Below are 20,782 nucleotides of genomic sequence, written 5' to 3' on the forward strand. Positions count from 1 at the left end.
CACTTAAAGTGAAAGTTGGACAGTGTCCAACAAAAAATGTCTCCACATGGAGACATGGAGCAACCACGTGGAATGCAGTTTTGGAGAAGTAATACAGATATGCAGTGATTATTGTTGTTATTTTATGCAATAATTACATTTCATTTCATAATTTGAAATGTTGCCAAGCAATGTTACCCAAAACCGTATGTGTTGTAATGGAAGCTGAGAGAAAATCCTCACAGTCTACACAAAGAAAGGGAAATATACTGTATATGTATAAGAATTTGTTCTGTAAAAACTGAATAAGGATGTTTATCCTTAATTTAAGCTTAATTTACCTTATTAATTTATTCAACCTATCTGTACTTTCTGCTAATGAAGGGAGAGCCATCTTGTAACAAGCAATTGAGCACACCACCCACTGTAGGTGAATGCCCTCTGCTGCAGGTCGAATAAGATTAAGGACAGGCTAAAATAATCCTTGAAATATGGCTGGAGGATTGGCCTGTTTATCCCATGTGAATCAGATCCTCAGAACCAATCAGATAATGATCCCTCTAATGTTAGTGTGGAGGGGCTCAGACAGCAGCCACTGGGTTCTGCAGGCAGTCACTACACTGTTCAATGTAGGGTCTGTGGTAGGCTATAATCAGTGAAGTCAGAGAGTTCACAGCTTTTGAATGTTGATTTAATTAATGAACTGGATTCAAAACCATGTAGAAGGTGTCCTGTTTGTTTTGATCAATGCAATGACTGTTAAAGACTGTTGGGTAGACCAGTTGGGTTAACCAAAATCTTATATTTACAAAATTACACACATGGCCTAATTGTGGTGGGCTGCAAAATTACTGTACAAATTGCTACTTGACTGCAGACATTGAACCCAAGAAGGCCAACAGATAGAAAATACATGAAAGCTGAAAAGAAAAAGCTCACAGTGAAAGAGAGACACAAATATGAATGGAAATATCATTAGACTATCCGTGTAAAACTGTGTTTTGCCTTGAAAGTAGCTTGTGACATGAAAAAATACACTTGCAATGCATATTAAATGTGAACAATGGTTTTATGTTAATATTTATGGTTAGCTCACTTCAACAAAACCTCACGTCATCCTTCATAACTGCCTACATAACTGGTGTTAAGTGAAAAGATGAATATTTTGTTGCAGTGGAATCCAGAGATATCCATCAGAACTCAGAACTACTTGTCGGTTGCAATCTAGAGCGCTCAGCCCTTTGACATAGGAAGAACAGTTAACGTTACTGTTAGCTAGCAGCAGCCATAAAGTATTAACATCATTTGTTTCCTGGTTTCATTTTATAATGTCAGCAAGAAAGAAAGACGTTCCAATCCACGTGAGTCATTTCTATTACATAACCATTTTGCCATTATACACAAAGTGCTCAATTAATCTGTCAGCAATGAGTTTAGCTTCTAGATGGCTGAAGTTAGAAGCTAAAGCTGATAGCACTAGTCACAGTGCATTTATTGTTGCTAGGTTGAAATAGCGGATGAAGAACAGTGGTTGGAAGCCTTATCAAACCCGACACTTTTTGGTAGGTATAATAACGTTAGATGTTTTTACCAACAGTTAATTCCAGGTTCTTGACTTTTAATATTAGCTAACGTGCTCTAACATTGCTAAGCTAGTTTGCTCTGCACAATGGTCTGGTTGCTGGTAACATTAAAATTATGTAAACCCACCTCACCCCATCTCCTCACCTCAATCAACGTTGTCAGTTGTGGACGTTTATCAGGAGTGGTGTGGTCCTTGCAAGGCAGTAGAAAGCCTTTTCCGAAAACTACGGACAGAAAATGGAGATGACTTAGTTCGATTTGGAGTGGTGAGTTTTCAGACCTTGACAGCATTATTGCCAATGATAGCCAATATGGACCACACATCTGTAGTGTAAACTGATGTCCGGTCCATTTTTGGGCCTACCTACACTGGTGCGTGTGCATGTGTGAAACACAATTGGCCACATATGTTTTTATGCTTTCAGGTTGAAGCCAGCTCCATAAGTGATCTTACAATCTTCAAGGGAAAGTGTCAACCTGTGTTTCTATTGTATTTGGTAAGTAGAGAACTATACACTACATACTAATATTCTACTTAAATATTTTCTTTACTACTGGTACTACTGGTATAACTACTTCTTTGTTTCAGGAAGGTAAACTAGTTTCAGTAGTTAAGGGGGTTAATGGACCTCTTTTGCAAAGGACAATTATGGGATATATTGAAAAGCAGAAGAAAAAACAGGAATTGGGCTCCAAATACAAAATGGATGTAAGTACAGTATACAGATTCACCATCTTTCTCCATCAGAGGTGACCTATTAATATTGTTTATAGTCTTTACATTTTTTAAAACTCACACACTTAGGTGAAAGAAATTTTCCTTAAAGACTATCAAGATTCAAGGCCACCCAAGAAGACCATTCTGGAGGAATCAAAAGACACTGATGGTGGGTGAAACCTTTATGGGATGAGATACCGTTGCATAACACCACTGTAAGGCATCACAAGAATAGAAGCGTGTTGGCTACCAAGGTTTTAGCGTGTTTTAAACATTAAAGGTCAGAACAGTGCATCAGTGGTAAATATTTGAGGTCAAATTGTACCATGATAAATACCGATGTATGATGTATGTCTGCATGTAACCATTTTTTATGTCCTTGATAATTATCCCCCTCAGATGTGGATTCTTACCATGTTGTCATCATAAAACCAGATGCTGTGGCAGAGGGACAAGTGGAGACCATCAAAAAAAAAGTCTGATTTTTATGCTGTTATTATTCTAGGCTAAAACACTAAAGAATACTCTACATTATAATCTGTCACTTTCAATTGTTTAGGTTGTTTAATGCTGTAGTAGTACATCCTACTAAGCAAACCAAACATATAAGCAAAGTTGACATGTGATTGACATGTTGACATGTGATCTTTGACCTTCAGGCTGTGGATGCAGGATACTGTGTGGTTGCAGACGAAGAGAGAATTCTAAATGAAAAGGAGATACGTGATTTTTATAAAGACAGGGCTGATGAGGTAGGAATGTTTTGCTCCCCACTCGGAGTAAGTTACAATACCAGACATCAAACAGACATTTCATTATCAAAGGGTAAATGACTAGTAATGAGTTAATATTCTAGATACCAATCATAAAGTATGTTGCATTGGCCTGCTATTTTGTTTGAATTGAATATCTTTTTTTTCTCAGCCTGATTTTGTGATGCTCATGTCAAGTGGGCCTGTTCATGCTCTCATACTGAAGAAGGGAGAACATATGGATGATGGAGGCCCACCTGCCCTCACAGAAATGATTGATCCTTCTCAAGTTGACCTAATAAGACCAAAAAACAGGTGGGACACAACACTGTTCATCTATACATCAGTTTAGTGTTAGTGGCATACCTTTTAAAAGCTTTTAAAGACACTAATAAAATCCATTGTTTTTTTATTGATTACTTGTCATTTCCGGCTTCGTGCGGAGGCCTAAACTTTACACCCTCCTCCGACATGTCAGGAATTGGGATCTATCTGGCCTTGCACTCCTTACTCACACTGTTGACATGTTACTTTCCTAGTTTGCATCTTTAGTACACCAGGTACTCAGAAATGGTTCTGTACCCTTATGAGACACTAATGTACTGAGGCCTGAATTGTCCCACCTAGGTTGTGATTGGTTGAAGCTTAGATCTGAAGCAGAACTCCTCAGCTATGACTGCTTATTTCGTTCACGATTTATCTTTTAACAGTCATTATATAGACATGTTAACAGCGAGGTCAAAAACGTCATTGATCACCGGAGGTGGTCTTTAAATTGAATCACCTCGACTAACACAATAGATCTGCATCTGTGTGATCTTGTGTCCAGGTCAAAAGATGGCCAGGAGGTGATTCTGGAGGTGTGTGGAGACAGCAGCGAACTTGCAAGCAGACAGCTGGGTTTCTTCTTTCCGTCTTTTGATTTTGCTACAGGAACAATGAGAAAGAACGACTCCAGGATTCAGAGAACTTTTGCTCTGCTTCGACCTAGTCTTGTGAAGGAGAAAAAAAGTGACCATGAAATCACATTTAATCACCAGATTAACAACATTTTTCAATTTTGTTGATTACAGTGGCCTACTCTGCCAGTGGTTTGCATTCCTACTGAAAGAAACAGAGAATCTTGTTTGTCTATATTGTTTGGTACAGATGAGATCTTGCAGGCAGTCCATGATGCAGGCTTCCAGGTGGCCATTCAGAAAGAGATAACTCTGTCTGAGGAGCAGGCCAGGGAGTTCTATAAAGAACATGAGGGCAAAGATTATTTCCAGAGCTTCATAAAACACATGACCAGGTAGGCCAACCAGACATACTGGCCATGCGTATTTGGTGTATATAAGATCAACTTTTTTATATCTGCTGAATCTCTATTAGTGTCTAAAACGTTTAAAGAACAACTTTAAACAGCAGTGTATCTCACCTGCTTTCAAGTCTAGCCTTGCTCATAAGAACAGTTACCGGTACTCTTCAAGAACTTCAAAAATTAACTCTTCAAGAGCTTCAAGAAGTAGCAAACCATCTTTTTCATGACCATCTAAACATATTATTTGCCCTTGCCCTATTATCCTTGATTTAGTTGTTGTGTTGCAATGCATATACTTTGTCTCTCTTTTGCACCTTTGTCTGGACACAATTACATACATTTTATATTATTACACTAAACCTCATTTACGTATGTGAGTTGTTTTGCATGTCTGTATCTCTACATCAAATGAGAAGTGTTTTTGGAAGAGTTTTTGGCTGAGAGTTTCTGTGTCGTCTGTCTTGCAGTGGCCCAGTGCTTGCTCTGGCTCTGACTCGTGAAGATGCCGTCCAGCACTGGAGGAATTTACTAGGTCCCAAAATCCTGGAGGAGGCTAAAGAGAAGTGCCCTGACAGGTAGGAAAGCAATTAAGAGCAATTATTTACCGGTAGTTTATTCTGTTGCTGTGTTGTTACCTGCATTTTTCAATTTGAGATATTATAGATCTCACTTATCAGATCTATCTATCTATCTATCTATCTATCTATCTATCTATCATACAATATTTTTATTATAAATAAACAGAACCGTACTGTACAAAGACCTCTTATGGCTCTAATTTGAATGTCTGCCAAAGTGCAGAGTCTAACGTCTAGCTGGAGCTAATTTAATAACTAATAACTATGCAAAATCTATTTGTGAATATAATACCATGATTAAGATCCTAAGCACAAATATTAGAGGGTCAGCTCGTAGTTCTCATGCACCGCATAATAGCTTTAGTTCATGTACAAGAACTTTGCTCATTGCTTTATCGCTCAACTTTGTCCAGCATTTAAATTAGGCCCTTAATGTTATAAAGTAATATGCAAATTTTCTATAAGCCCACCTAACTATAACAGTATACCACGTTTGATGGGCAGTTAAAAAGGTTCAACAGACTTGAGAAGAAATCTTAGTGAAACTATAACTCTAGACTTTTCAGTTGTATGTACAGTTGTACAGTCTCTTTATCCCCTGTTTTGTGAAGTTTGCGTGCCCAGTTTGCCATTGATGACGTGCCGGTCAACCAGCTCCATGGCAGCTCCACAATGGAGGAGGCTCAGAAAGAGCTGCAGCGCTTCTTCCCTGTGGAGCACACGCTTGCCGTCATCAAACCAGATGCCGCACAGCAACACAAAAGTAAACGCACCATCTTCTTTGGGTTATAGAGTCAGGTGGAGAGACATAGGGTTGCACTAATCTGTTTCAGTACATCTCACTGTTGACTTAGAGAATGATCATGTCATTTATTATGATTGTTGATTTGTTTTGATTTCACAGATGATATTATTAGTCGCATTGAGTCAGCAGGGTTCAGCATTTCTCAGGTGAAGGAGGCACAGCTCACCAAAGAGATGGCTGAAAACTTCTACAAACACCATCATGACAAAAGCTTTTTCAACCCTCTGGTGGATTTCATGTCACAGTGAGTGTGATGATTATGTTTATTGTTAGGTCATATCAGAATATGTTTTTATTTCTCACATCTAGGCAAAAAGGCAAAAAGTATGATTTCTGTAATAATTCAGAGATGAAAGTCGATGTACAGCATTCATCATAATAGTACTATATACTATATCTCTACACTACAGCCAGTTTGTTCCTTCTGCATAGTACACATTATGGCACATCTATGTGGAGGCTATGTGTCAGCTGTAGTTCATGCCATCTGCTCTTGTGTGCTGTGCAGAGGTCCCTCTGTGCTAATGATCCTCAGTAAGGAGAACGCTATCTCTGAGTGGAGAGAGATGATGGGTCCGGTGGATCCAGAGAAGGCCAAGGAGGTGAGCCCCAACTCCCTGAGAGCGCGCTTCGCCAAAAGCGTCATGGAGAACGCTGTCCACGGCTCCTCGGATTCTGAGCATGCCATGGACAACATTCGCTTCATCTTCGGAGATGTCTGCTTGTAGCCGCTGGGGCCAAAGTTGAATGGCAGAAAAAGCCTCTTTCTGAGAGTTTCTAAGTCTTCATTTACAGTTTCCTTTCTCAGACAATAAAATGATGTGGTAGTTGACTTATTGCATAACGAGAGTATTGATGTCATTGATGTCAATGCATTTATATAAATGTACAGAAGATGTGACTGCATAATCTTAAAACAATCGATGTTAATGAATACCTGATTCATATTTACAAGACAAAAGCAAGATGCAGTGTCACTGCTAAATATGTCAAGAGTAGGCCTACATTAGTCATGTCTAAGGCATGGTAACAATAGTTGGATTATTACTAATCTAAACAGAAGGAAATAATTACATGCCTATTAAACTTTGTTATGTAAAGAAAACTATACTCTCTACACATGCTGGGAAGTTTTAGTATGGTGATTGGATCATGCACAGGCTCAAGCTTAGGCCCTATACTATAATGGTAAGGCCTTACTATGACATTTTTTTAAAGTGCGCAGCGCCATCTATTGGAATGCTCTACAATCTCCATGACTACGATGTCAACAAAGCAGTAGAGCTTGAGGACATTCTGAAATTATGCCATAATCAACATTTTCGGTGGTCGATAAAACCCACCTCTCACCACCCACTGATGTTTCTTTAATTACAAAAAGGTGAGTTACTCTTGTAACACTATGACTTCATGTTTTGAAATACTCTTGATCATTTCGTATAGCGTTATATTTTGTTCAAAAACAAAATTGGGAGTACAAGGTAACGTTGACGTTACAGTAACGCTAGCTAACGTAATAGTTTTTTGTAGCTTTGACCGAGTATTTCAATCAGACTGACGTGAAAGTATTTGAAAGAAGTCGGGCTGTCGTATTGAAAATGTTTAGGCTAACCTACATTAAACATTTCCCCAGCAGCCATGGGTGACAATGGCAGTGAAGTCAGGGTGTTTGTGCGTATCCGTCCGACTGCAAGTTTCGCTCAAGAGCTCATTCAATACTTACCAGATGGACAGGTATGTCAGGCAAATGTCCATGAATCAGACACTGAAGGATTAAATATTGTCCCTCTGCTTTTGCTTGATGTTTCTTTTATATAAAACCACATCTGACACACATAACCCCCTGCATATCCTTAAAACTACCCTGATTTCTCACTCAGACAATAAATATCAGTCAAAGAAGAGATTCTAAGAGAGGGGTGGTGAACAATCAGCTGAGTTCTTGGTCCTTCCCAATGAATGGAGTCTTGCATGATGTTTCCCAAGAAGATGTTTACAACACTGTGGCTCATAAGGTTGTCCTTGGAGCGCTGGAGGGTTACAATGGTAAGTATTATTTTAATGGGTGCTGTTTCAAGACAGGGTAGGCTTTTCACACAGATTAGGCAAAGAACCCTTTCTGATACTCTATAACAGGCCACGGTGGGGATAGATTTATAGACAGGAAAAATTGCCTAAATTATTCATTTTTACTGCTACATTTGAACCTTTGCTCTGCAGGAACAGTCATGTGTTTTGGGCAAACTGGGGCAGGGAAGACCTTCACAATGACAGGAGCCACTGAGAGCTACAAACAAAGAGGCCTCATCCCCAGAGCCATACAACAGGTACTAAGTTCCCAATAACATCCAATGGAGGCCATTAGTATATGCACAGATACCTTGCCTCACTGTTGTCTCATGAGGCACATCTATCCATCTATTTATCTATCTATCTATCTATCTATCTATCTATCTATCTATCTATCTATCTATCTATATCTGTCTTATACTTTATTGAAACACTAGCAGCTACACATTATTCCCCCTAATTTTCTTTATCTATCACAGGTGTTCAGTGAGGTGGAGAATCGTCAGAACTACTCTTTCACCATCCATTTGTCATACCTGGAGATCTACAATGAGATGCTTGTGGACTTGTTGTCTTCAGTGCGTGGGACTAGGGCAGGGCTGGGTGGCTTGGCAGTGGTGGAGGAGGCAGGAGGGGGTGTGTCGGTCAAAGGGCTCTCCCTCCATTCGGTCCATAATGAGGAAGAGGCGCTGAACCTGCTGTTTGAGGTAATATGACTGACCAGAGCTGACCACCTCACTGAACTCCAGATACTTTGCCAACCTTCCATTCAGAGTTAGTCATTAATACTGTTCCAGATGTTCCAGATGTGGTGAAAATCATACACAGTACACAGTACACAGAATAAAATTAAGAGTCTCTTAAAGGTTGTATCAGCGATGGCAGGGGAACGTCACTTCTGTTGATGTTCAAACAAAACAGAGAGCTATCTCGCTGCTCCCTCCCCCTCCCTCCCATGCAATTGAAACTCTCCTGAACGCGCATCTCATCGATTATTGGTTGGAACACTTTATTTTACCTTTGAGTGGTTGGCAACACTTGTTGGTAGCAATTGTTTTTGTGTGCAGATCTCAGAGCCTAGGCTGCCTACAGAGACACGTTTTTTTGACGGCCTGCTTATGTTGCGGGCAGCTAGCTAGATGAATGTGATCATTTATGTTTGGGCCTTTTTTGGGCCTGCAATCGCTGATGCAACCTTTAAAGCAAATTAACTGGTGAATTGTGATACAGTATGAGTAAGCACATTCTCCCAGTTTATCTTTCCAAAATGAACAGGAGTAAGAAGTGAGTGAAAGTGTTATGTTAAATCTTCAATGTGTTGAAAAAAAAAGTCTGCCATGGGAAGTCTTGATTTTATTTTGTGTGTGCATCTCTATCAGGGAGAGATGAACCGCATCATTGGGTCACATGCCATGAACAAGAACTCATCCAGGTCTCACTGTATTTTCACTATTTACATTGAGGTAGGCAATAAACAACAGCCTACCAAAGACTGTGTTGACAACATTGAGTAGGCTTACTGCAGTGTACTTATTCTTAAATGTGCATTTTGCAGTCTCGTTCCCGCACTTTATCAGATGCCAGGTACATCACCTCCAAATTGCACCTGGTGGACTTGGCAGGGTCCGAAAGGTTGGGAAAAACTGGGGTGAGTCTAGACGTGGGAAACAACAATGCATCACTTCAAACTTTACTGTAATATGAATTGAAGTGAAGAGGGTTTTTTTTTCTTCAAAGCAAACTGGTTTTTACCTGATCTCTTTTCTCGATCTCTCTCTCTGTGTCTAGTCTGAGGGTCAGGTCCAAAAGGAGGCCATGTGCATCAACAGGTCCCTGTCCTTCCTGGAACAGGCCATCTTGGCTTTAGCTGATCGGCGTAGGGAGCATGTACCCTTCAGACAGAGCAAACTCACCCACGCCCTCAGAGACTCCCTGGGTAAGCTTCATGCTTGAGATGTGTCCCCATAGCCTGGCTAACTCCAAACCTCATCTCACTGAGATGGGGTCTGGGAACTACATGTACATTTTCTCATATTTGAAACATGGTTTAAGAATGCCCAGAGCCGTTTATTGGGCGCTACGAATGTCTATCAAATGCGTCTGTACGTAGCTCATAACCGGTTCAGTGTGTCGTCATCGTCTTGCTGTCCCTCCTCTGTTCTGTGATTGGTTCCTTCGTTGAGGTGAAAACAAAGTCCATGGAATCCAGGCTGCCTAGCAGTGTGAATAAAATTGCGCGCATAAGGCAGCATTGGGAAACCCCATTTCCCCATGTCATCTGTACATGATATCAGTCTCACTCTGTTGTTTAGATCCCCTTACATTGCTCACGGTCTCTTTCTCTCTCACACATGCTTTCGCCTTGCCACTCATAGAGTCATTGAGTCCAGGCTTCCTAAAACTGGCTCTCGGGTGTTTTGTGCAGGTGGCAACTGTAACACAGTCCTGGTGGCCAACATCTATGGTGAAGCAGCGCAGATTGAGGAAACAGTGAGTATGGCTCTCAACATATTAATGTTGCAACCATGAAGGATAAAGGCACTTGTGTTTATGCAGGCAAATGTCTGATACTATTTGTGGGTGAAATATGAATGACCACCTGATCACCTTGACCCATGCAGCTCTCCACACTGAGGTTTGCCAGTAGGATGAAGTGTATCAAGACTGAACCAGCAGTTAATGAACACATAGACCCAGTGGTGAGTTTTAAGTGTTAAATGCTTTAAAATGGACAAGCACAAGAATGAATTTGTACTACGGAAGCAATCTATCATGACTACATCAGTCAGTGGTTCAGAGGTGAAATGCTATGTGTCGCTGTTCAGGTGCAGGTGAAGAAACTGCAGAAGGAAATCCAGCTGCTGAAGGAGGACCTGGCCATTCAGAGCAATATGGTGTGTGTACAGTGTTTTTATAGAGAAATGGCAGATAATGTTTTTACTGTACTCAGGTACAGTTAATGTAATAATCATTAAGCTGTTTAGCAGTGCCACCTAACGCACAGTGAAGACTCTTTCTGGCTTTTAGAATAGAATAGATCTTTATTGTCATTGTCACAGGTACTGTACAACGAAATTTAAAGTGCTCTCCAGTCAGTGCACCATTCATAGTCTATAAATAAAAAAGATTTATAAATAAATGTAAATAATAATAATAAACAATGTAAGTGCTAGTGTTACCTAAAAAAATAGTTAAGTTAAAGTTCTGATTTTGTAACTACAGGACTACAGTATAGTCAATTGTAATTCACAGCAGAGGTGGGACCAAGTCACTGTTTGGCAAGACACAAGTAAGTCCCAAGTCTTAGCAGTCAAGTCTAAGTCAAGTCAAGTCAGAGTAAAGACAGAGAAGGGCAAGTCAAGTCCAAGTCCAAGTCACATGAAAGCCAAGTTGAGTCCAAGTCCAAGTCCTAATCTTTTTCAAGTCCTGAACAAGTCATCTGGTACTCTTCACTCAATAATGCCATTATTAGACTATCGATCATAATTTGAACACATCAATCTAATCTACAGTATTTTTTATAAATACAGATTTTATAAATACAGATTACAATATGCTCAATGTTTCTGTCTTGAAATCTTTTACGATATATGCATGCGCATACCTGTGCAATATACGCGTGCATACCTGTACAAAACGGATAGCTACATGACACTCAGCACAGCTGCAAAAATATATATAGTTTTCTCAAATTGCGGCGTCCACTGCAAGGGATGAGTAATAATTTGACTGATGGCATTTCACTGCGCTAGGCCACAGATTTGCCTGCAAACAATTTATTAGGCTGTCTGCCAGTGGTGACTCATAAGGGAAGCCAAGGTCAACACTTTTATATTATTTAAATGACAATAATGACACAGTAATTTTGTTTTAAATTATTAATATCTTAAGAAATACTACACATTTGATGACGTTTAACTCATTTGTAAATGGTGCACTGTCACTTTGTAATTGTATTGTAATTGTAATGTGTGCTACTGTCCACACGTTCTCATCTTTTTTTACCAGCTCCATTCTGTGGCTAGTCACAAACTCTAACATTGTTTGTGCCACATGTATAGCACAATATTAACAATGATAAGCATGATATTAAGTTGGCACAAACAGCTTTCATTCCTTTGGAAATAGAAGCATGTAATGACATGATGCTTGCTAGACATTTTCTGTTTGCAATTAAAAGTGAAATATGAGCCTGATAGCCAGTAGACACTAGCTGAGTGGAATGAGGCATATCATGTGCTTCATGTAAACTAATTATTGAAGACTTCAAGACTCACCAGTTCCATTACACAAAGGCAAAGACAACTCTTCATATTCTTGTCCATTTTCCAAATCACAGTGAGTGCAGTCTATATCAAAGTGCCCTGGCTCTCAACAGGGACGTCACTAGGGTTATAATGCATGGAGCGCACCAAAAAAAAAACCTTTAAAGGGATTCAGTTAATTGGTAGCTACCCTTTGAGGCCTAGGCTATTGTCAGTGCAATTTTACTATTATGCTCATTGGGCCAAGACAGTATAGGTTAGATGTATGATGTGTAGTAATAATATATACTACCCCCCCTCCTACTTGTTACAAAGTGGGAAATGGTATGCTAAATGGTTACATAACTGACAGAGAAAGGGAGTGCAAATGTGAGATGTTTGCAGTTAAGAGAAGTGAAACCTGACTAAAAGAGAACACTGACTAGACTTGTACTCTACTAGAGAGTACTACTATACTCTCTTGAGTCATCACTGTCTGGATGTGAATGTTGCAGAATACCATCAAATTTTAAGAGCAGATATACAGATTGAGAAATGATGCACTGCCTTCTCTCTCCACCCTTCCTCTCCTGTAGCATTTGATCATTTGATCAGTGTTTTGTTGAAAGGGTAGTGCTTAACTAGCTACTACAAACTACTGTTAACTTATGTAATCATTCATCATTCAACAATCAAACAATCATCAAACAATATTCAAACCTAAGCAATTGCACCCTAGACTAAGCTATGAACCTTTTTAACCAGATAAGTCATACATTAGTCCTTTGAGGATAGGCTATATTCAGTGCAATTTTACTATTAGCTCTGTGGTCATTGTAAGGGCTATTATGCTAGGATATCGTTTTCAAGACAGTGGCTTCCTATATCTGTGAAAGTATGATGTGATCATACTTGCATGTTATGTCAGCCAAAATACTTTGTGTCTCATGATTGTTACATTCATGTCACCTGAAACATGATGGTAGACATAGCTATCTATTCAAAAGCACAGTTGGTGCTTGTGGATGCCATGATCAACTTTTGATTCTTTGATATGGAAACCAAGTTAATTATTTTGGGCTATAACATAAGAATTTCAGCTCAAAGTTGGATACCATGTAGAAATGTGCTGCAATTTCAAAACTCAGGAACGGCTTACTGTAGGTCATGCTGAATTTTATCAAGTCGAGTCTAAAGTCATTAAAATCATGACTCGAGTCTGACTCGAGTCCAAGTCATGTGACTCGAGTCCACATGTCTGATTCACAGTTATTATTATTATTATTATTATTTTGTCTTAGCCAAACCGGGTAGCAAGTTCCTATGAGCCGCTCTCAGACAGCCAGGTGGCAGAGATTCAGGATCAGGTGCAGAGGTTTCTGGACGGCAGTCTGGAGGAGATCAGCGTAAGAACCAAACTAAATCTTGCTGAACATCAATCCAGAGGCTATAACTTAAATAATAGATATGTTGTTTATATATCATTTTTCTCTCTCTCATTTAATAGATTGTGAACATCAGACAGGTTAAAGAAGCGTTTAAACAATTCAAATTGGCTGTTCAGTGAGTATATACTTTCTGTTGTCATTGTGGCAAATAGACTATACAGTGCTAGTCTCCTTGCATGCTGAGTTGTATAGCGTCATTCTGTGTTGGGATGCTGAGACCTTTCTTCTTAAACTGCTGCTTGGTTCATTTGGACTGAGCTGCACTCCAACAGCTCTGTGTTTTCAAACAGGCAGCAGGAACAGAAGGTGAGGGACGAGTTGAGCCAGAACTACAGCCTGGTGGAGAAACCTCAGAGCACCCCAGGTGCTGCTGCCGACAAGGCAAGTCCAGAGCGATCAGTTCATTAAGCTATAAAGCTCAGTATTGCCTAGATTTTCATCATGGACTTTACCTGTTAGGCGAGGGGAGCCATGGGAACGATGGGAGAGGTCGAAGGTTGTGGCTTCGGCGTTGGAGTTGCCACATCGTCTCAGAGACACACTGATGCGCATAACACCAGCAAGAACAGAACCAAAAAAGGCAAAGAGAATCAGTGAGTAGAGCCTCCTCCACCACCCCACCCCAGCCCTACCCCAGGAGTACAGACCCTTCCCAGCTGAATTAGTAGCTGATTCCGAGTTGTTAGTTTGGTGGTAGTGCGGTTATGATATTGGGTTGGCATTAGTTTACTTTGTGTGGAGGATCCACTGCTAATGAGATGTGGTCCTACAGAGGTGGCCCCGGAAAGCAGACAAACAGTGGCCAGGTCATCAGGAGGGGCTCCGCCCAGAGAAACACAGACCAGCCCTCAGACCAGACCTCTCAGGACCATCAGGTTCCAGCCTCTCCATCACTCTCCTGCAGAGACCAAAGCATTAATGAGTATGTGTTTTTGACCTGTGTGCTACAGTAGTTATGGTCATTTCAAATAGAATCAACTATATGTTGAACTACCTGACCACAAACACCTATTAGACTTTTCTCAATTAAATCTCTTATTTTCTTCAGATTCTTAAACATGATAGTTAATATGACCAACAGTCACCCAACCATTTTTTTAACCTTACAGATGGTAGCATTATTAGTAGATAATGTATACCGGTAGTGTGTCCTACATTGAGCTATATCGTATAGTTGGTACAGGAACAATGACACCCCTCCTCCAATGAGGACCCTGTTTATTCTCTTGCCTTCATGAGCGCCTGTACCCCCAGGAGTCCGCCACCTAAAGAGGAGGCGTTTGAGGACTTCAAAGCGGAGTGTGGGAGCGAGCTGAACCGCATCCTGCGGGAGAACAAGGCCGTGTTGCTGGAGCGACGCGCTCACCTGCGTGAGCTCACCGACAGCGTCAACGCCACCAAGCGGCAGATCGACCAGGCCGCGGTCACCCTGCGCCAGAGACAAGACCACAGGGACAGCCAAGGTATGAAACTACTTAAACACTCACTCACTCAGGCCCATGTACACACTCAGTAACGTGAGAGGACGTAAACCTTCACTCACCCCACCAATTATAATGAAAAGCCAGACTCTATAAATCTGTTTGTGTGTGTCATAGACTGTATACAGTCAATGGTTTGTGTATGCTGGAACATATTGAACTGATTTGTTGAACTGTTTGTGTCGGTGCTGTTTCATAACGCTATAGTGCTGTTTGGTCATAAATATGAAACCACATCATATTTGTATATATGTTTTATATGTTATATGAAGTATTTGCTTCATATTTATATACTATACATATATAATATATATTTATAAGTTTATATGAAGTAAGCTTTAAGCTTTATAAGTTAAGTTTAAGCCTTGAGTATTACTATTTAAAAACACATGACACCTGCATATTTGCAGGTGAAACTTACCATGCCTGTATCAGTGCCTCAAGTAAAGTAAAGTTCCAAGTAAATTCCAACCAAATGCTTTGAACATTACCTGCATACAAACACCTTCTGCACTGTCTCCACTTTGGACCTAAAGGGCAGTTTGTGGGGTCTGATGGTGAGCCAGTGCTGGACGAGGCGGAGGTGACTCTGGTGCTGAAGCTTAGGGACTTGAAGGCCCAGTACCGACAAGACTACCAGGACCTGTGCGGTACCAGGGCTGAGGTCAGCTACTGCCAACACCTGGTGGACCAGTGCAGGGTGCGCTTGCTCACAGGTCAGTCCAGCAGGGCCACTCAACAGTCAATAGTCTTTGTATCATAAGTCAGGAACAGAAATCATTTGTTTTGCCTAGTATTGTGTGTAAAAAGCTAATAAGGATGAGATGTGATAACACATGGGTAGTGGGTGGGTGCAGGTTTGAAAAATCTGTCCCGCGCAGACCTCTATTCTGAATCATTCCAAGCAACAGAGAGTGAATAATGTATAAATACTGACTCCTATAGGAAGCTCATTGAAATTACAATTGTCTTCAAACTTGGTTTCAAAGGGAACGGCAGTTCACTTTCAAGCAACTTATGTCTCTCGAGTGGTGTCACATTGCAACGGTTAACACCAATGTTTAGAACTAGGCTACTTTTTGGGTTTCGGAGGATGAACTAACAAAAATTAATGATAGAACACACAATTTTGTATCATAAAAGTGAATTGCCAATGGAACTGTTGTAGGTTATAAAAGCAATATGAAACTCGTGGTGATGGGATTGGTAAAGGATAACCCCACAGCTGTAATTGCCTGAGGTACTCAGCCTTCTGTCTTGGCGTCGTGTCTATGGCCAAATTACAGCTGTGGGGATATCCTTTAACACATGTGTGTCACATTGCCTAATTAGTCTAGAATGTTAGGTATTGTACATCTCTTTGCCACACTTTCTGGATTTGAATGAGAAAGCTCAGGAATTCAACTCTTAGGTAAATCATACCATACCTGGCGTTCAAGCCAACAGAGAATTGAACCCGGAACCTCCACATAGTAAGCTGAAGTGCTACCCACTGTGCCATCTGTTTTTTTTTTTTTTGACATAGTAAATCAGACTACTTCTATTGTATTACACTGTTAGCCTGGAAAGTGTAGCCTAATGTAGCCTACTTCAACATCAACACAGCCTATGTGAATTTGTTTTTAAACACACTTCCCCACTTTTACATTAAGTGCTGAGTCATTCCAAGCAACAGAGAGTGAATAATGTATAAATACTGACTCCTATAGGAAGCTCATTGAAATTACAATTGTCTTCAAACTTGGTTTCAAAGGGAACGGCAGTTCACTTTCAAGCAACTTATGTCTCTCGAGTGGTGTCACATTGCAACGGTTAACACCAATGTTTAGAACTAGGCTACTTTTTGGGTTTCGGAGGATGAACTAACAAAAATTAATGATAGAACACACAATTTTGTATCATAAAAGTGAATTGCCAATGGAACTGTTGTAGGTTATAAAAGCAATATGAAACTCGTGGTGATGGGATTGGAAAAGGATAACCCCACAGCTGTAATTGCCTGAGGTACTCAGCCTTCTGTCTTGGCGTCGTGTCTATGGCCAAATTACAGCTGTGGGGATATCCTTTAACACATGTGTGTCACATTGCCTAATTAGTCTAGAATGTTAGGTATTGTACATCTCTTTGCCACACTTTCTGGATTTGAATGAGAAAGCTCAGGAATTCAACTCTTAGGTAAATCATACCATACCTGGCGTTCAAGCCAACAGAGAATTGAACCCGGAACCTCCGCATAGTCAGCTGAAGTGCTACCCACTGTGCCATCGGTTTTTTTTTTTTTGACATAGTAAATCAGACTACTTCTATTGTATTACACTGTTAGCCTGGAAAGTGTAGCCTAATGTAGCCTACTTCAACATCAACACAGCCTATGTGAATTTGTTTTTAAACACACTTCCCCACTTTTACATTAAGTGCTGAGTCATTCCAAGCAACAGAGAGTGAATAATGTATAAATACTGACTCCTATAGGAAGCTCATTGAAATTACAATTGTCTTCAAACTTGGTTTCAAAGGGAACGGCAGTTCACTTTCAAGCAACTTATGTCTCTCGAGTGGTGTCACATTGCAACGGTTAACACCAATGTTTAGAACTAGGCTACTTTTTGGGTTTCGGAGGATGAACTAACAAAAATTAATGATAGAACACACAATTTTGTATCATAAAAGTGAATTGCCAATGGAACTGTTGTAGGTTATAAAAGCAATATGAAACTCGTGGTGATGGGATTGGTAAAAGGATAACCCCACAGCTGTAATTGCCTGAGGTACTCAGCCTTCTGTCTTGGCGTCGTGTCTATGGCCAAATTACAGCTGTGGGGATATCCTTTAACACATGTGTGTCACATTGCCTAATTAGTCTAGAATGTTAGGTATTGTACATCTCTTTGCCACACTTTCTGGATTTGAATGAGAAAGCTCAGGAATTCAACTCTTAGGTAAATCATACCATACCTGGCGTTCAAGCCAACAGAGAATTGAACCCGGAACCTCCGCATAGTCAGCTGAAGTGCTATCCACTGTGCCATCTGTTTTTTTTTTTTTTTTGACATAGTAAATCAGACTACTTCTATTGTATTGCACTGTTAGCCTGGAAAGTGTAGCCTAATGTAGCCTACTTCAACATCAACACAGCCTATGTGAATTTGTTTTTAAACACACTTCCCCACTTTTACCAAGGGAACTTAAGGTTACTCACGTAACCCCGGTTTTCTGATAGCATGAGTGAGGTATCTCACTATGGGACATGCCCCATCGCTGGTTCTCCATCAGCCATATTTCATTACGCTAGCCACCATTGCCTGGACAACTAATGTGATCCTTCCCTTGTTAATGTGAAGTTCTTCCTTTGAAGTGCAGTCTATTGACTGAAAACTAAAAGCCTGAGCTGTGTTAACATGTACAATCTTCATGTTCCTGGTGGCAAAACCAGTTCACGTAAGAATCAGGATGGCAAGGTTAGATAGTGATGCATGACTGTTTTGAGAAGTTGAGTTTGCATACGTGTGTGTTTTATGTGTTTATGTGCGTGACAGAGTTTGAGAGCTGGTACAACGAATCCTTCATGCTGCCAGAGGAGGTGCAGGGAGTGCTGCGGGCAGGAGGCACCATCCGGCCTGGTCTGGTGCCCGTGGAGAAAGCCTTAGCCCTGGTGAGTACTGTACCACTCACTATAAACAAAGGCCCACGTGGATGCTAGATGGTGTTTTAAGCCCCCAACGTCGTCTTCCAGGCAGCGCTGCCACTGCCGCACCTAATCCTAACTCTAACCCATGCCTTACCCTAGCGCCTTCCAGGCAGTGCTGCCTTGAAGACAACATTGGGGGCTTAAAACACCAAGAAACCACGTGCTCGGTACTGAATGACTACAGAAAAACCTTCACCCTACATTTTCCTCTCTAGCTTATTTAGTCTAAAAGCCTTAGTCCTGATTAACAATACATCAACCTTGTGCTGAATATCATGACATTGTCCTATAGTTATCTTAAGTCATATCATGAGCTTTGAGCATTTTTGTGTTCACATTGTGAGTGATTTCTGTAATAAAGGTCTGTGTTTGTGTACTGTATGTGCCACCAGGAGGAGGATGAGCAGGAGCGCTTTGAGCGTATGCGTTACAAGTTGTTAGATGAGAGCCCAAGTGCTGTGTCCTTCTACAACGCCCACATCCGAACAGTAAGAAGGGTGAGAGCACACAACACCATTACAAAATGCACACACTTCTACACAGGACAAGGCTCCCAGTAGGAGGGTAGAAGTATGCACGCATTCTATAAATTCACACTCACATACACACAACAGGACATGACTTACACTTACAACATGCACAATATAGGACATGAGTTTTTTTTTTTCTTTTCTGTCGATAGGTACAAACAACAGCCAAACACTGACTGTATGGATAGATATACTTTATTACTGAATAATCAAAAATGTGTGTGTCTGTGCAGAGAAGCAGTAACAAGAGCCAGGCTGGGAGCCCCAGGAGAAATAGCACACCTGCCAGGCGGATGAAACTGCCCCCCATTCTTTCAGTAACCTGAGGGGGGTGCCAACTCCCCACTTCACAAACCCATCATCTTCTCCAAAGGCCCTTCACTCCACTTCATATCACTAACCTTACAGACCACCAGAGTACCGACATCTTGGAAACACATCCCCATATTGATACACACACGAATTCCCCCAACACACCTCAAATTGTTTCTTATGACGCTGGCTGGATGTAAATCCTTAGTTGTCAACAAATGGACATAAGATGTTAATAATTTGGTTCTATGATGGTCTTGACGCATGAATAAAAACATCAACGCACTTTACCACAAAAGACTATCTTAAGGGACGGAGCATAAGAGCTAAATGAAAAGAAAGGCCATTTATGGATAAGCTGACTGGATTCTTTCTTAGGGTACTTTCCAAGTTTAGGCAAAAAATTGTGCACAATGAACCACTCAATTAAAAACACAGCAACAAATCATCATGTTAAATGAAAAGTAAACTTTATTATTCCTGAACCACAAAATAGACTTCTTTGGTTGTACAAATTCACTAGTTACAGTCTTGGATGAACTCTAACCCCGTCCCTCACCCTCTGACCCCCACCCGCTTGCAAAACCCTCCCTCCCCACATCCTCCCCTCCCCAAGAGAAGAAAAGAACCCAAAACAAACAAAAAAGATGGATGATCAAACAACGGTCCTGTAATGGAACATGAAATTATAGTAATGTAGTGAATCTCGTTAGTTTGGAGAACCATGATTTTGACCGCTGGTTTTGCGAAAGAAAACCAATAGACAGAGCTAAAATCAGCCTTTCCCAGAAGTGTTATCAACCAAACTGAATTTCAGTCAGTGAAAGCGACATGGAAAAGCAAAAGAAAAATCCAAAACAAAAAACAATAAAAACAGAAGATAAAAACAGGTGCTAAGATTAGTCAAATTAAATTACAAACACAAATGCTATTTTCTTGATATGATTCTTCAAAAACAAAACCCTCCGATTCAGGTCTGACGGCGGTCCGCCCGAGGAAAGACTGTTTTCTGAAAGCTCAAAAATAAAATACATGTTTCTATCTCTTTTATACTATGCGGAGGATTAATCTCTCTCTCCCTCTGCAGAAAACAACAAACCAATGCACTAAAGCCAATATACACGCAGGGAGCTGCTGGACCACTGACTGTGGTGTGAACCAGCTCACATTAGATGAGTGTTTAGTTTAGCCTTTCATGTTATTTTGTACATTATTCACACGACCATAAACATTTTTTTTCAGTGGCTTCAGATTTAAATTAATCATTCATATGGTAAAAGATACTTTTTT

At 40.5% G+C, this 20,782-nt stretch overlaps 2 protein-coding genes across 4 annotated transcripts; both read left to right on the forward strand.

The window, feature by feature from the left end:
• Window positions 1-1,196: 1,196 nt before the first annotated feature.
• Window positions 1,197-6,560, forward strand: LOC125309381 (thioredoxin domain-containing protein 6-like). The gene is made up of 15 exons (XM_048266270.1): window positions 1,197-1,340; window positions 1,484-1,541; window positions 1,726-1,829; window positions 1,989-2,060; window positions 2,153-2,272; window positions 2,369-2,450; window positions 2,681-2,757; window positions 2,941-3,033; window positions 3,206-3,348; window positions 3,863-4,044; window positions 4,183-4,327; window positions 4,804-4,911; window positions 5,526-5,677; window positions 5,819-5,963; window positions 6,228-6,560. The coding sequence occupies exons 1-15, from the start codon at window positions 1,308-1,310 to the stop codon at window positions 6,445-6,447; spliced, it is 1,734 nt and encodes a 577-aa protein (XP_048122227.1). The 5' UTR covers window positions 1,197-1,307; the 3' UTR covers window positions 6,448-6,560.
• Window positions 6,561-6,966: 406 nt separating this feature from the next.
• kif9 (kinesin family member 9) lies at window positions 6,967-19,920 on the forward strand. 3 transcript variants are annotated; one of them, XM_048266269.1, is made up of 21 exons: window positions 6,967-7,100; window positions 7,353-7,453; window positions 7,600-7,765; window positions 7,940-8,046; window positions 8,269-8,496; window positions 9,169-9,252; window positions 9,345-9,437; window positions 9,578-9,725; window positions 10,215-10,279; window positions 10,411-10,488; window positions 10,615-10,683; window positions 13,335-13,439; window positions 13,541-13,596; window positions 13,772-13,862; window positions 13,941-14,074; window positions 14,254-14,403; window positions 14,736-14,944; window positions 15,499-15,678; window positions 18,499-18,614; window positions 19,043-19,147; window positions 19,419-19,506. In XM_048266269.1, the coding sequence occupies exons 2-21, from the start codon at window positions 7,358-7,360 to the stop codon at window positions 19,422-19,424; spliced, it is 2,286 nt and encodes a 761-aa protein (XP_048122226.1). In that variant the 5' UTR covers window positions 6,967-7,100; window positions 7,353-7,357; the 3' UTR covers window positions 19,425-19,506. The 3 variants fall into 3 exon arrangements, with proteins under 3 accessions (XP_048122226.1, XP_048122223.1, XP_048122225.1); XM_048266266.1 differs by having other exon boundaries at window positions 6,969-7,100; window positions 19,414-19,920; XM_048266268.1 differs by having other exon boundaries at window positions 6,969-7,100; window positions 7,356-7,453; window positions 19,414-19,920.
• The last annotated feature ends 862 nt before the right edge of the window (window positions 19,921-20,782 follow it).

The sequence above is a fragment of the Alosa alosa genome, chromosome 16 (genome assembly GCF_017589495.1).
Source record: "Alosa alosa isolate M-15738 ecotype Scorff River chromosome 16, AALO_Geno_1.1, whole genome shotgun sequence".
In the NCBI taxonomy this organism is placed as follows: Eukaryota; Metazoa; Chordata; class Actinopteri; order Clupeiformes; family Clupeidae; genus Alosa; species Alosa alosa.